Source organism: Sceloporus undulatus, chromosome 2 (genome assembly GCF_019175285.1).
Source record: "Sceloporus undulatus isolate JIND9_A2432 ecotype Alabama chromosome 2, SceUnd_v1.1, whole genome shotgun sequence".
Lineage (NCBI taxonomy): Eukaryota > Metazoa > Chordata > Lepidosauria > Squamata > Phrynosomatidae > Sceloporus > Sceloporus undulatus.
In genome coordinates, this window is record NC_056523.1 from 158,852,331 (window position 1) to 158,865,806 (window position 13,476).

A 13,476-nucleotide genomic window follows, 5' to 3' on the forward strand; every position below is an offset into this window, starting at 1 on the left:
GTAATAATATCCTAAAAACCAATAAGTGGATCTGAAAATTCATAATCTCAGGTCAGTCCATACCAATTTCTATATCAAGAACCCTTACTCATAATCTGAAAGCAGGGAAGAAAACAAGTATATAGGAAGTGCTCAAAGCATAAGTTATTTATTTATTTATTTTTAAAAACCATCTTAAAATTATGGTTTTAAAAATGTGAAACCCTGAGGAGATGGAGAGTAACTGCCGGGAAGGCGTCAACTCACCCTTCCTGAGCTTGTGGTCCTGTGCACTATGTGCACATCATCTCATTGATCAGGTCAGGAGTAGGCTACATATCCCTTAAAATGTTCAGTTGACAAACAACACAAGAAACATATGGGCAATTTGGTTCTCTCTTTTAGCCTTTAAAGCATGCCATTGACACAGGTGGTCCTATTCTTTTTTTACAACTTGCCTGTTCCTTGATGTGGAATGAGTAGTGCAAACTAAACTGAGTATCTTTGTTTTGCCTTTGTTAACACTAACTCTAACAGCTTCTGACACCCAGGAATGCTTGCAAGAGCTAAATTCTCCATTTAAAGTACACATAGAAAAGATGATATATTTGTCAGAAATAGAGAAACAATGACACTTGGGGGGAAAAGAAAAAGTAGGGTAAAATTAATAGCTTTGTTCATACAGACTGTATAATTTGGAATTAGCTCTTGCAAGCATTCACAAATATTTGGTGGAAAAATTGGAATTGTTAATAATATATGCTGTTTCAGAAACTTCAGGATCAACAACCACAGATAATCAAAACACTTGTCCCAGGAAAGATAAAAGTTTGTAATTTCTGTAAAGAAACAAAGAATCTTGGATTCCTATAAATGAACAGGAAATCTTGTCAATTTCAAAAGATATAGGTTAAATTTAGCTTATTTCTGGTTTCACTACATATAAATTCCTGGCATATAAATTCCAATTTCAGAAATGCCAAAGTATTTTAATGTAATTGCTAATCATTTCTGACTCGATGTACAATCTATGTAATATGTGTAGTTCAATATAGATGGTTAAAGATATATCCATAGCTAGACAGCCATGAGACAGGTGTTGCCAATACTGAAGACAAACTACCACGTGACTATCTGACCAGGAACATGCTATTTTCTATGAAGGTTAGATAATTACACTTCAGCTGATTTCTCAGCAGCTACTTCCTCTTTGACAGGAGCATCTAGTGGTTTCTGTTCTTCTTCCTGAAATGCAAAGAATCAAACGGAGAGATTAAATCTGCAGAAGTAAATTTAAAACTCAGAGAAAACGTTGATTAGATTCCAGCCCAATCATAGGCAAGTCTTACTGGAAGTAATTTCCACTGAGTTCAATGGAACTTAAGCAAGCATGCATAAGATTCAGTTCTCAGCTCATGGATAAATGTGCTTATTTCCCTATAAATAAACAGTCAAGTTAATAAAGGAGAGAGATATTACTGGATCCTTCCACCATCAGTCTGCTTTGTTTCCACACCAGGCATAAAGAAAATAAAATATCTTCCTCCACAATGAGCACAGAAATGCAACAGGCTGACACAAAGGTGTTAGACTGGTCCATCCTCTCACTGTCACTCCCCTTAGTACAAACTATTCAAAAATAACTAAACTGCAAAGAGGTTAGCATTCAATATTTCTATACTAACTGCACAGGAGGGATACATTTCTTCTTCCAGGACCAGCATGGAAATGAATGCTGTCAGCTTCTTAGTAGGTCAGATAATTTCTCCCCACAGATTGGTAATGTGTGGTCTTATTTATAGGATGATTAGCAAATATGTTTGTGCAAGTAAGACTATCTTCCATGTTTCTTAACACAGAAGAGTAGCAGACAAATGGTATTAGTATTCTGAGAATCTCATTTTCCTTTTTAAAGAAAACATATGTCAACATATATGGGCAGAATACAATGGAATCTCAGAAGCATGGGAGGAAAGAGTGGATCATGGACCAAACAGGGTTCAGCTGGTAACTCCTTCCCTCTTCCCATAACTCAGGGGTAGGCAACCTTTTTGAGCCGGGGGCCAGGTTGCTGTCCCTCAGACAACTGGGGGGCTGGAGCCAAAAAAAATAATTAATTAAATATTTTTTTTAAAAAAAAAATTAAATAAATAAATAAACCCGGACAAATGTGGGACAAAATTTTCAAATGGAGGACACTTTTTTAAAAAATGGAGGACACGTGAAAAAATTTGTTGTTTTTTAAAAAATGTTAATATAAATGCATGTTTCTGAGGCTTCTATAGACAATTGCTCCCCTTGCCCCCTCGCGCGAGAGGCCAAAGGCCCCGGTGGCAATTGGTGGCAGGACCAGGCTGGGGCTGGGGCCGGTCCGGATTCGGCCCGCGGGTCGTAGGTTGCCTACCCCTGCCATAACTGGTAGAGATGGGACAGAATATTACAACTGAATTAATATGACTGCTTAACATGTATAATGATAAATGACACAAAATCAATTTCTCTTCATATAAAGAAAACAATACCTTTGAATTTTTAGTGCACAGTATGCACATCCCTCTTTGTAAGGAAGTAAGTAATTCATGGCTATTTTAGCTAATTATTACTTGTGATCACTTGATGTTTCTTTTAAGAACTCCTTTGATTAACTCTGTATTTATATATACTGTATATACTCGTCTATAAGACTAAAAATTTATGCCCAAAAATTGACCCTCAAATCCCTGGTCGACTTATTTATGGGTCACTATGGTAATGTGATAGCAGCTCTTTCAAATTTCCCCATGCGGTGTGGAAAGGAGTTTATTAAAGTCAATTCTGGTACATCAGAGTCAGTTTCCAGCAAGTGCCAAAGTCCTGCCACAGTGATAACAGGGAAAGTGGAGCAGAATTCCTCCAAAAAGGCCAAACCAAGCCAGGACCAGGCTCTGCCATCTAAACCTTCTCGACCTCTCAAAGGCAAAGAGAGTTCAGGAAGCAGCAGTTCCTCACATAGTGAGGAGGACGAGGTAGTGATGGCATCAGCAACAGTCAAACAGATTCCACCTGCAGGTCTAGCACAGAAGGGAGGAGTGATACAAGAAGTGGAGAGCTCATCTGAAGAGTCCAGTGATGAAGACCAGGAAGAGCCTTCACAGGTATCGCTTCCATGTTCACATGCTACATACTGAGAAAAGAGCTGAAAACACTGAAGTGAACTCCCTTGTGACTCTGATGCATATTTCTTATAAACTTTGTGTGTTTTCACTAAAAAAAAATATTAATATTGTATGTTTGTATATCGTATATTGCTTATATTTATGCTGTACCCCACTTTGATCATTTTTTGGAAAAGCGGGCTATAAATAATCATTATTATTATTATTATTATTATTATTATCATTATTATCATTATTATTATTATTATTTCTGTATGGAACCAAATAGAAAGAGTCCTGGGTGACTGATTGATACTGCTGTTTAAGAGTCCATCTCCCTCCCGTGACTGAAAGGAAGAGGGAAAAAGCCTCAATGAGAATCTCTCTTGCCATACGCACAGATAAACACACTGACTGGAGTATGACTTTGGTGTTGCTTCCGGCCTCTTCGGACACATGCATCATTTAAACAGCATACCTCCAAAGTGACCCAAAGCAGCTTTATTTTGGCTTGTCTGTACAGGCCCTGCATTTGGATTTTTCATGACCATGTTTTATAATTTGTGCCAAATAATATTTCAGTGGACATTGTGGAGTTAGGATTAGCAGAAACCATTATCTGTTGTTTGAGTAATAAAAGCTTTCTTGCAGTCAATATCTTTAGGAGAAGCAGTTTGGAACAAAAGACTCTGGGCCCATAACCCAAAAATGTAAGGTAATTTAAATATCAAAAATGTCAAAGCCAAGCCTGTTAAGGTCTAGATTTAAATTAGCAGAGTAGCAGAATGTGCTCTTATCTAACTAGGATTCCCTAAGAACTGAAACTGACTCAAAAACAATACAAATAGCTTGCAGTTTAAAACAAAAGTTTACTAATGGCTTTAATCTATATTTACATATAAACTATATCCTAATGTAGCTACGGAATAGTTCAGGTAAAAAGAAATATTTATCTCACCATCTTTCCAAAGAAAGTTGATGGAGAAGGAAGATGAAGGACCCAACAGGTCAGGAGAAAATCTTTGAGAATGTCTGTTAGTCCCTAACAGGGAGTGACCTAAATCACATGCTTAGTTTGATGAGAGTGAGAGTGGAGTCTGCCTGCAGGAAATCCCTATCTAAGGAGGGGGGGAAATGCAAAAATCTTCCAACAAAAACAAAACAGGTAATCTTTGCATATGTAAACAAAAAACATTTCAAACTTTCTAGAGACCACTTGAAAGTTCCTTCCAAAATGCATCCAGGGACTATTTTTAATTTCACCAGCCTCTACCCTTCTTATGATTTCTATTTTGATGGTCACATTTACAGACATATGGTTTGTTTCTGGTTTTTTAAACATACTGTTGGTGGAGCTGGTAAGGCAGGCTTGTTTTATCTGCCCCTTTAGCATTTCATGCAAGTTCAGTAAGAGATTCTGGAGGGAGCTGCTGTTTACCTCCCCTTCGCAGTTTGGGGGTACTTTTGGATCCATCTCTACAGTTATCATCTCAGGTAGATGCGATGGTCAAAAGTGCCTGGCATCAGCTTCGGCTGATACGCCAACTGCGTCCCTACCTGGACCGAAAGGACCTTGAAGCAGTGGCACTTGCACTGGTAATCTCTCGTCTTGATTTCTGGAATGCGCTCTACATGGGGCTACCTTTGTACCAAGTTCGGAAGCTTCAATTGGTTCAAAATGCGGCTGCTAGATTGGTCACTGGAACACCTAGATCTAACCATATAACACCTGTATTAAAATCCCTTCACTGGTTGCCAATCAGCTTCCGGGCACAGTACAAAGTGTTGGTCATAACCTTTAAAACCCTACATGGCTTGGGCCCGAGTTACTTGAGAGAACACCTCTGCCTACATAATCTGCCCCACACTCTCAGAACATCCAGGAAGAATCTTTTGGATTATCCAAATACCAGATTATTGTCAACTTCCCACAAAGCATTTACTGTCATGGCCTCTAAACTGTGGAATGCTTTACCGGTAGAGATCTGACTGATTACTACTCTAGAAGCTTTTAAGAAAGCGATTAAAACGGACCTTTTCTGGTGGGCTTATCCCCCTGATCGTTTATAAAACTGAAGGCACATCTCACTCTGAGTATGTGAATGATATGTTGATATATGAATTTTAATGTGCTGTCTTGATTTTAAGATTATTTTATATATGGAAATTGGTGTTCCATTTTTATTATTGTAAGCCCGCCTCGATCTGTAGGGAGAGGCGGGAAATATAAATAAACTTTTATTATTATTATTATTATTATTATTATTATTGGCAGGCACACACAGCTACGGTACGATTAGTTACAGTAAAATCAAAATTTTTCCTACCGTAAGCTTAACTGCATTATTTACTGCAGACATGCTGCTGCAGCCTGACAAGGAAAAAAATCTGGGAGGCATTACAAACCGCTGCTTTGCGGCAGTCTCCCGGCGCTGCTGTTTGCTCCACGAGGGAGCCGCCGCAGCCAAACCGTGCGGCTCCCTTACGGAGCAAAAAAGAAGCTCCAAAATGGAGCTTCTTCCAGTGGTGCGCTAATGACGCCGCGAGGCGCCAATGGCGCACTTGCGACGTCATTAGCGCAGCATGACGTGCGGACACACAGCGTCTGTTACGTCAATGGCGGCGGCCGTGTGGAATGGACATTTGTTACGGACAGAGTCCGTAACAGGAATAGGGGCGTCCTGAGGACGTCCCAAGTGGCGGTTTGTAACCCGCCCGTGTTTCTCCAGCTGTCCTTCACTATGCTCTCAGTGCCAATGTTATTAAAAACCTAACAAAGGATAAGGAAAAGTGTGGCTGGAGAGGCATAAAAAGACTTTGTAAAACAGAACTTCTTTGTCAGAGTCTTTATTAACTTAGGTATGCTTGTATATGAAAACATGACATATCATCATTTAAACATTTTCCAACTGAAGTTGCTTGCTGAACTTATGCATAAACCATAATATTTCTGAGTACAAACCAAAATCAAATGAATGAAAATATGCACTGTATATTTTACCAGTGTGCACAGCAGCCATGTTTATGCAAACTTGCTTATCAGAATAAAATGAATTTCTGAGGCGCAACTTGGATAGACAAGGTGGTAAAACACTGTCATTTTTGATGAAGAAATGAATTGGTATTGCCAGCAGAATCAGTGGCAGGCATAATAATAACAAGAACAACAGGTGGAGAATACACAGGCAAAAAACAATGAGTGCAAAACAACACAAGGGACAAGAAGAGGCAAAGGAATCCCTGAGTAGCTAGGTTATCACCAAATATGAGTCCTGATAACACATTGTACCTATCACAGAGAAAAGGAGAAGAGTGATCACCAAGACGTGTGGCTGTTGGATCAGCTCTCTAGTGACCAGCAAAGAGGAATTCAAATAAACAGCTAGCAAGTGTAGAGATAAAGTCAGAAAAGCTAAAGCACAGAATGAACTCAGGCTTGCTAGAGAGGTTAAGAACAACAAAAAGGGCTTTTATGGATATGTCCACAGCAAAAGGAAGAAGAAGGAAACAGTAGGACCACTGCGTGGAGAAGATGGCAAAATGCTAACAGAGAAAAGGCAGAATTACTCAACACTTTCTTTGCCTCAGTCTTCTCAGAAAAGGCAAAGGGAACTCAACCTGAGGATAAAGGAGCAGAGGACAGAATAGGGGAATTTCAGCACAAAATAAGTATAGTACAGGAATTCCTTGTTAATCTAAATGAATTTAAGTCGCCAGGACCAGATGAACTATATCCAAGGGTATTAAAAGAACTGGCAAATGTAATATCGGAGCCATTGGCAATAATCTTTGAAAACTCCTGGAGAACAGAAGTCCCAGCAGACTAGACGAGGGCAAACGTTGTCCCCATCTTCAAAAAGGGGAAGAAAGAGGATCCAAACAATTATCGTCCAGTTAGTCTGACATCAATACCAGGAAAGATTCTGGAGTAGATAATTAAACAGAGAGTCTGTGAACATCTAGAAAGCAATTCCATAATCACAAAAAGTCAACATGGGTTTCAGAGAAACAAATCATGCCAGACACATCTGATCTCTTTCTTTGATAAAACTACTAGCTTGGTAGATGAAGGGAATGCTGTGGATATAGTATATCTTGATTTCAGTAAGGCCTTTGACAGGGTTCCCCATGATATTCTTGCCAACAAGCTTGTAAAATGTGGGCTAGACAAGGCAACTGTTACGTGGATTTGTAACTGGTTGATCGGACGAACCCAAAGGGTGCTCAACAATGGCTCCTTTTCATCCTGGAGAGAAGTGACCAGTGGGGTCCCACAGGGCTCTGTCCTGGGCCCAGTACTGTTCAACATCTTTATCAATGACTTGGAGGAAAAAATTGGGGGAATACTTATCAAATTTGCAGATGACACCAAATTAGGAGGAATAGCTGATACTCCAGAGGACAGGATCAAAATTCAAAATGACCTGAATAGACTAGAAAGCTGGGCCACAGCTAACAAAATGAACTTCAACAGGGAGAAATGTAAGGTACAGTGGTACCTCGGGATACGAATTACCCAGCTTACGAATTTTTCGGGATACGAAAAAATCCCATAGGGATTTATTGTTTCGGCTTACGAAGGTTTTTTCGGGTTACGAAAAAACCCCGGCGCTGTTTTAAATGGAGCCGCGGCAGAGCCGCGGCTTTTTTTCCATTAGCGCCTATGGCAATTCGGGTTACGAAGGTTTTTCGGGTTACGAAATTAGCCGCGGAACGAATTAATTTCGTAACCCGAGGGAGCACTGTACTGCATTTGGGCGAAAAAATGAAATGCACAGATATAGGATGGGGGACGCCTGGCTTAAGGAGACAACATGTGAAAGGGATCTATGAGTCCAAGTAGACCACAAGTTGAACATGAGTCAACAGTGCGATGCGGCAGCTAACAAGGCCAATGCGATTTTAGGCTGCATCAACAGAAGTATAGTGTCTAGATCAAGGGAAGTAATAGTGCCACTATATTCTGCTCTGGTCAGGCCCCACCTGGAATATTGTGTCCAGTTCTGAGCGCCACAATTCAAATAGGACATTGAGAAACTGGAGCGTGTTCAAAGGAGGGCGACTAAAATGGTGAAGGGTCTGGAAACCTTGCCCTATGAGGAACGCCTTAGGGAGCTGGGGATGTTTAGCCTGGAGAAAAGAAGGTTAAGAGGTGATATGATAGCTCTGTTTAAATATTTGAAGGGATGTCATATTGAGGAGGGAGCAAGCTTGTTTTCTGCTGCTCCAGAGACTAGGACCCGGAGCAATGGATGCAAGCTGCAGGAAAAGAAATTCCACCTCAACATTAGGAGGAACTTCCTGACAGTAAGGGCTGTTCGACAGTGGAATACACTTCCTCGGAGTGTAGTGGAGTCTCCCACCTTGGAGGTCTTCAAACGGAGGCTGGATGGCCATCTGTCGGGGATGCTTTGATTTGGATTTCCTGCATGGCAGGGGGTTGGACTGGATGGCCTTTGTGGTCTTTTCCAACTCTATGATTCTATGGCGGGATACAAACCGCCATATAGTACGTATAGAATACGTACTAGGGTTAGGAAGGGGCGGTGCTTCCGCACCCCCCTAACCCTAGTACGTATCCTATACATACAAGATAGCGGCGCCCCTTCTACATGGGCGCCGTCATCTTTACGTACTGGACGCATAGCGTCCAGACGTGTCGCGGCGCCTATGACGTCGCGAGTCCGCGCCAGGCGCCTCGCGACGTCATAGAGGCGCCGCAAGAAGAAGCTCCGAAATGGAGCTTCTTTTTTGCTCCGCGCGGGAGCCGCGCGGTTTGGCTGCTGCGGCTCCCGGGAGAAGCAAATGGCGGCGGCGGGGGAGCGCCGCAAAGCGGCGGTTTGTACCCCGCCTATGATTCTTCTATGATTCTATGACCAGAAATAACTTCCTGGTAAGTCTAATTACCAGGAGAGTGAACCCACAAGGAACGAATATTCCAAAAAATTATCTTCCTGCAAGTGGAGTCCAATGTAAGTGAAAGCAGCTTCAAATGGCACATATGTTGCTTCTAAAGTGTCAACTAAAGGTAGAAAGGATGGTCCATGTGGCAGTCTTGTAGATATTCTCTATAGTTACAAAAAGAGCCAAGGACCAAAGAAGGTGCTGCATTCTTAACAGAGTGAAACATGATTCCTACTGTGATGAACCTGCCAAGGAAACTTTAGGCAAGAACTATGCATTCTACAATTCATCAGCTGATGAGACTTCTGAGACACCTGCCAGATTTGGTCAACTCACTTATTAGAGTTGTTGTGTGCCTTCAAGTTGCCTCCAGCTCATGGCGACTCTAAGGCAAAACTGTCAGTTTTTTCTTGGCAAGAGCTGTTCAGGGAATATTTGAATTTGCCTTTCCCTGAGGCTGAGAGCATGTGACTTGCCCAAGGTCACTCAGTGAGTTTTATGGTTCAGCTGGCAATCAAATCCTGGTCTCCAGAATCAGACCACTACACCAGCAGACAATCAGGCCTGTGGGAATCAGACAATCTCCCTTACCAGGTGTCCTGCCCCACAGTCTGCTGGGTGTGTTTTTGAAAGTGGGTGGCCGGGACAGGATAGGAATTCTGTTGGTGTACTGTCCACCCCGCTGCTCAACAATCTCCCCTCCTGAGTTAGCTAAGCTGGACTCAGCTCTCGGCACTGGAGTCCCCCTCAGCATGTTCTACTGGGGGACCAACATCCATGTGAAGACTGTTCTTTCAGAGGCAGCTCAGGACTTCATGTCTGCCATGACAACCATGGGGTTGTCGCAAGTAATATTTGGTACCACCCATGCTGGTTTTCTATTTGGGCAGGATGGCAGTGATCTCTGTGTGAAGGAACTTTCTGTAGTTTGTCACAGACAGGTCACTATCTAGTACGATTTAGACTCCCTGGGACTCAGAGCCTTGGCAAGGGCAGAGTCCTGTTTAAGATGGTCCATTTCTGGAGACATATGGATCCAGATGGATGCCTGATGACTCTTGGGGAATTTTCTTGTTGCCTTGCCAGGCGATCTTGAAGTCCTGGCTGATCTCTGGAATAATGAAATGGCCAGGGCCGTAAACACAATTGTTTCTAATAATAATAATAATAATAATAATTTGTTTTATTTATATACCACTATTCCAAAGATCATAGCGGTGAACAGCAAGTAAGCTAATTAGCAAGTAAGCTAATTTGCCCCCAACAGTCTGGGTACTCATTTTAGCGACCTTGGAAGGATGCAAGCCCTAAGCATCCCTTCCCACAAAGTACAGTTGGCCCTTCTTATACACGGATTTTTTATACACGGATTCAAGCATACATGGTTTGAAAATGTTCAATAAAAGTATACATTTCAAATATCAAACCTTGATTTTTCATTTTTTATAAGGGACACCATTTTGCTATGTCATTATATTTAATGGGACTTGAGCATACATGGATTTTGTTATACACGGGGGATCTTGGAACCAAACCAAGCATATAACAAGGGTCCACTGTAGAGCCAAATGAGCCCCCTGCATCACTAGGGAGCTGGCTGTGATGAAATGAATGGGACAGAGACTAGAGTGAAAATGGTGGAATACTCAGAGTGAATCTGACTGAACAAGGGCTAGAGCTCTTTGGATAGTCTACATCATGGTGATAGTGGTAGCGAAGAAATTATATTTCACTGCCACAATTGTGTCTGCACAGTGTTGTCCAGAGGAGTTATTTTGGCCTTAAAATAAAGATTATTCAACAGCTTGCTGTGAAGAATTTGCAATACATTTTGCAGACAAAACTACTTGGATCCACTCTGACCTAGATGCTTTAGGCAGGTCCATTGGATGTAATCTTGGTGCCTGTTTGTCCTGTATTATAAGGTAAGTTTAAATTTGTACAGCCTGATAATGTGGACAGGATCCTTGGAGAAGGAGGGCCACCATATGTATACTGGATCCTTGCTCTTCCTGGTTCCTGAAAGTAGCTCGAGCATTGGTTCTCAACCTGTGGGTTGTGACCCCTTTGGGGGTCGAACGACCCTTTCACAGGGGTCACCGAAGATGATGATGATTATTATTATTATCATTATTAACACATATTTCCAATGGTCTTAGGAACCGAGAGTATCAGTTGGGGGTCACCACAACATGAACTGTATTAAAGGGTCACAGCATTAGGAAGGTTGAGCCTAGTTCATATCAGAAGGTCTACCTCCCTCTCTGCCTGAAGCTGACACCTGATGGTCCTTGTCATCTGAATTGAGAGATCTGAAGCCTCTACTGTAGGAGGGTCATGGGGAAGAACTATGGAAGATGCACAGGAGAGAGGTGGGGGAGCCATTTCTCTTAATAATAATAATAATACTGTTTATTTATAGCCCGCTTTTCCAAAGAGATCAAAGCGGGTTACAACAAGGGTACTAAACAATGTACAATTTACAACAGTATCTACATTATAAAATCACATAATACATCAAAATTTTAAAACAAGATAAAAAATTACAAACATTAAAAAACCACAACAATAACTAGCTTAAAAAGTGCTAATGTGAAGGGGGGAGAGCAGATGTCACAACGCCTGGGGGAAAGCCTGTTGGAAGAGGTAGGTCTTTAGCTTCTTCCTAAACAGGTCAAGGGAGGTAACCAAGCGGAGCTCGCCAGGAAGAGAGTTCCAAAGCTGCGGGGCCGAGTTGGAAAACGTCCTCTGTGCAGTCACGGTGTACTTCATATTAGGAACCCTCAACAATTGCTTCCCGGCCAATCTGAGAGTGCGGGGCGGATTATATGGAGAGAGGCAGTCCTCCAAGTACTCTTGTTGGGTTCCCTGTCCCCATAGTCAAGACAGGGTTAGGGCCAAAGAAGGAAGCACTAAAATCAGGTCTGGTCTTCAAATGAGCCACCTTAGATATGGAATTGCTAGTGTTCATCCCTGATGGGTGAAGGAAAAAGATGATTGGCTGAAATCTCCCCCCAAAAAAGTCTTTCTTCTTGAGGTGCTTGTGCTTTTTGGCTCATTCTGAGAGAAGTTTGCTAAAGAGACCTAAGATTTCACCTTGAGAAGAGGCCTTGTTGGAGTCTCCCTTTTCAAGAACTTCAGCACAGGCAGCTGTAGAGAGGTTCTGTTTATGGGTTTGGTTGGCTGAATGCTTCATATGCTCAAATCACCAGGGCAGTCTGGCCCAGTCTCCCAACGTTAGACATACTGTCATCCTTCCTGGCTGAACACCCAAAATAGTGAAGGTGATTCCTGCTAATTAACTTAAACAAGAGAGAGTCTGCTTTTTAAAAAGTAGGGGGTACTACAGTGCCAAACCCTATTCCTGGAAATCAGTAAAGAGTATTGTAAACTGACCCTCCTGGAGATGAAAAGCATTAAAAAAACTGTGGCAGTGGAGATGATCTGTCAGGTGACTGAGAAAGGACAGGAAATGTTGGGCAGGATTACTCGAGTATGGAAGCCCTAAGTCTCACCATGAATCAATATTTAAGTGCTTGGGAGAGCTTTCGGAAGTAGGAACACTGGCTGGCTGATCCCCAGATTCTAGCCAGATGTCTGTCAGGTCCATGTTATGGAACTGCTGGGTTACATCCTCAGGCAAGGCTGGGACACTGTGTGATAAGCTGCCAATCCCAGAGAAATCTAAGGACCTTTTCTATTCCCACTTCAGCACACGGAGCTGTGGGACAGCACATACAGCTAAGGCCTGGACCATGGGTCTGCAGGAGTGGCTTCTGACTACCAACTTGAACAATGGTGGCACACCTTGCTGCACCATAAAGTGTCCTCTGTACTCCCTCTAATAAAGGCTCTAGGTAGCTAATAAAATGGGTATGTACATGAAGGAAGAAAGAAAGCTAAAATAAACCAGTGCAACTGAAAAGGCAATAGGTGAATCCTGCTGCTTCAGACTCTATATTTCAAAATCAAAAGCAAATCCTGCCAACATAACTTTGTATCTTTTTTGATCAGGTCATTAGTTTATTAAATGGTGCGAAGGCTACAGGTGTTAATTATCTGGATTTCAGTAAGGCATTTGATAAGTGTCCCATGACATTTTGATTAGAAAACTGACTAAATATGGAATAAATGCAAACACCATCAGATGGCTCCATAATTGATTGAAAACCGTGCTGAAAGTATTCCTGTGCTTCAAATTGGAAGGAGTGCCACTGGGTTCTTTACTGGGGTTGACACACTATGTACATTTTTTTAATCCATGAATTAGATTATGGGGTGGAGGGAATCCTTATCAAGTTTCAGATAATACAAAACTGAGAAAAACAGCTTAACATTTTGGAAGACAGGAACAGAATTAGCTGGAGATCCTGCATTGAGCAAGGGATTGATTCTGAGGTCCATAGACCATTATTATTATTATTATTATTATTATTATTATTATTATTATTATTATTAT

General features: G+C 41.7%; 1 protein-coding gene across 1 annotated transcript in view; it reads right to left on the reverse strand.

The window, feature by feature from the left end:
* Positions 1-13,476, reverse strand: part of LOC121920433 (SAP domain containing ribonucleoprotein) — a 103,605-nt gene that overhangs the window by 75,118 nt on the left and 15,011 nt on the right. Inside the window, exon 4 of the mRNA XM_042447572.1 lies at positions 1,159-1,224. Coding sequence (XP_042303506.1) covers positions 1,159-1,224 — 66 coding nt within the window. The remainder of the gene's footprint in view (positions 1-1,158; positions 1,225-13,476) is intronic.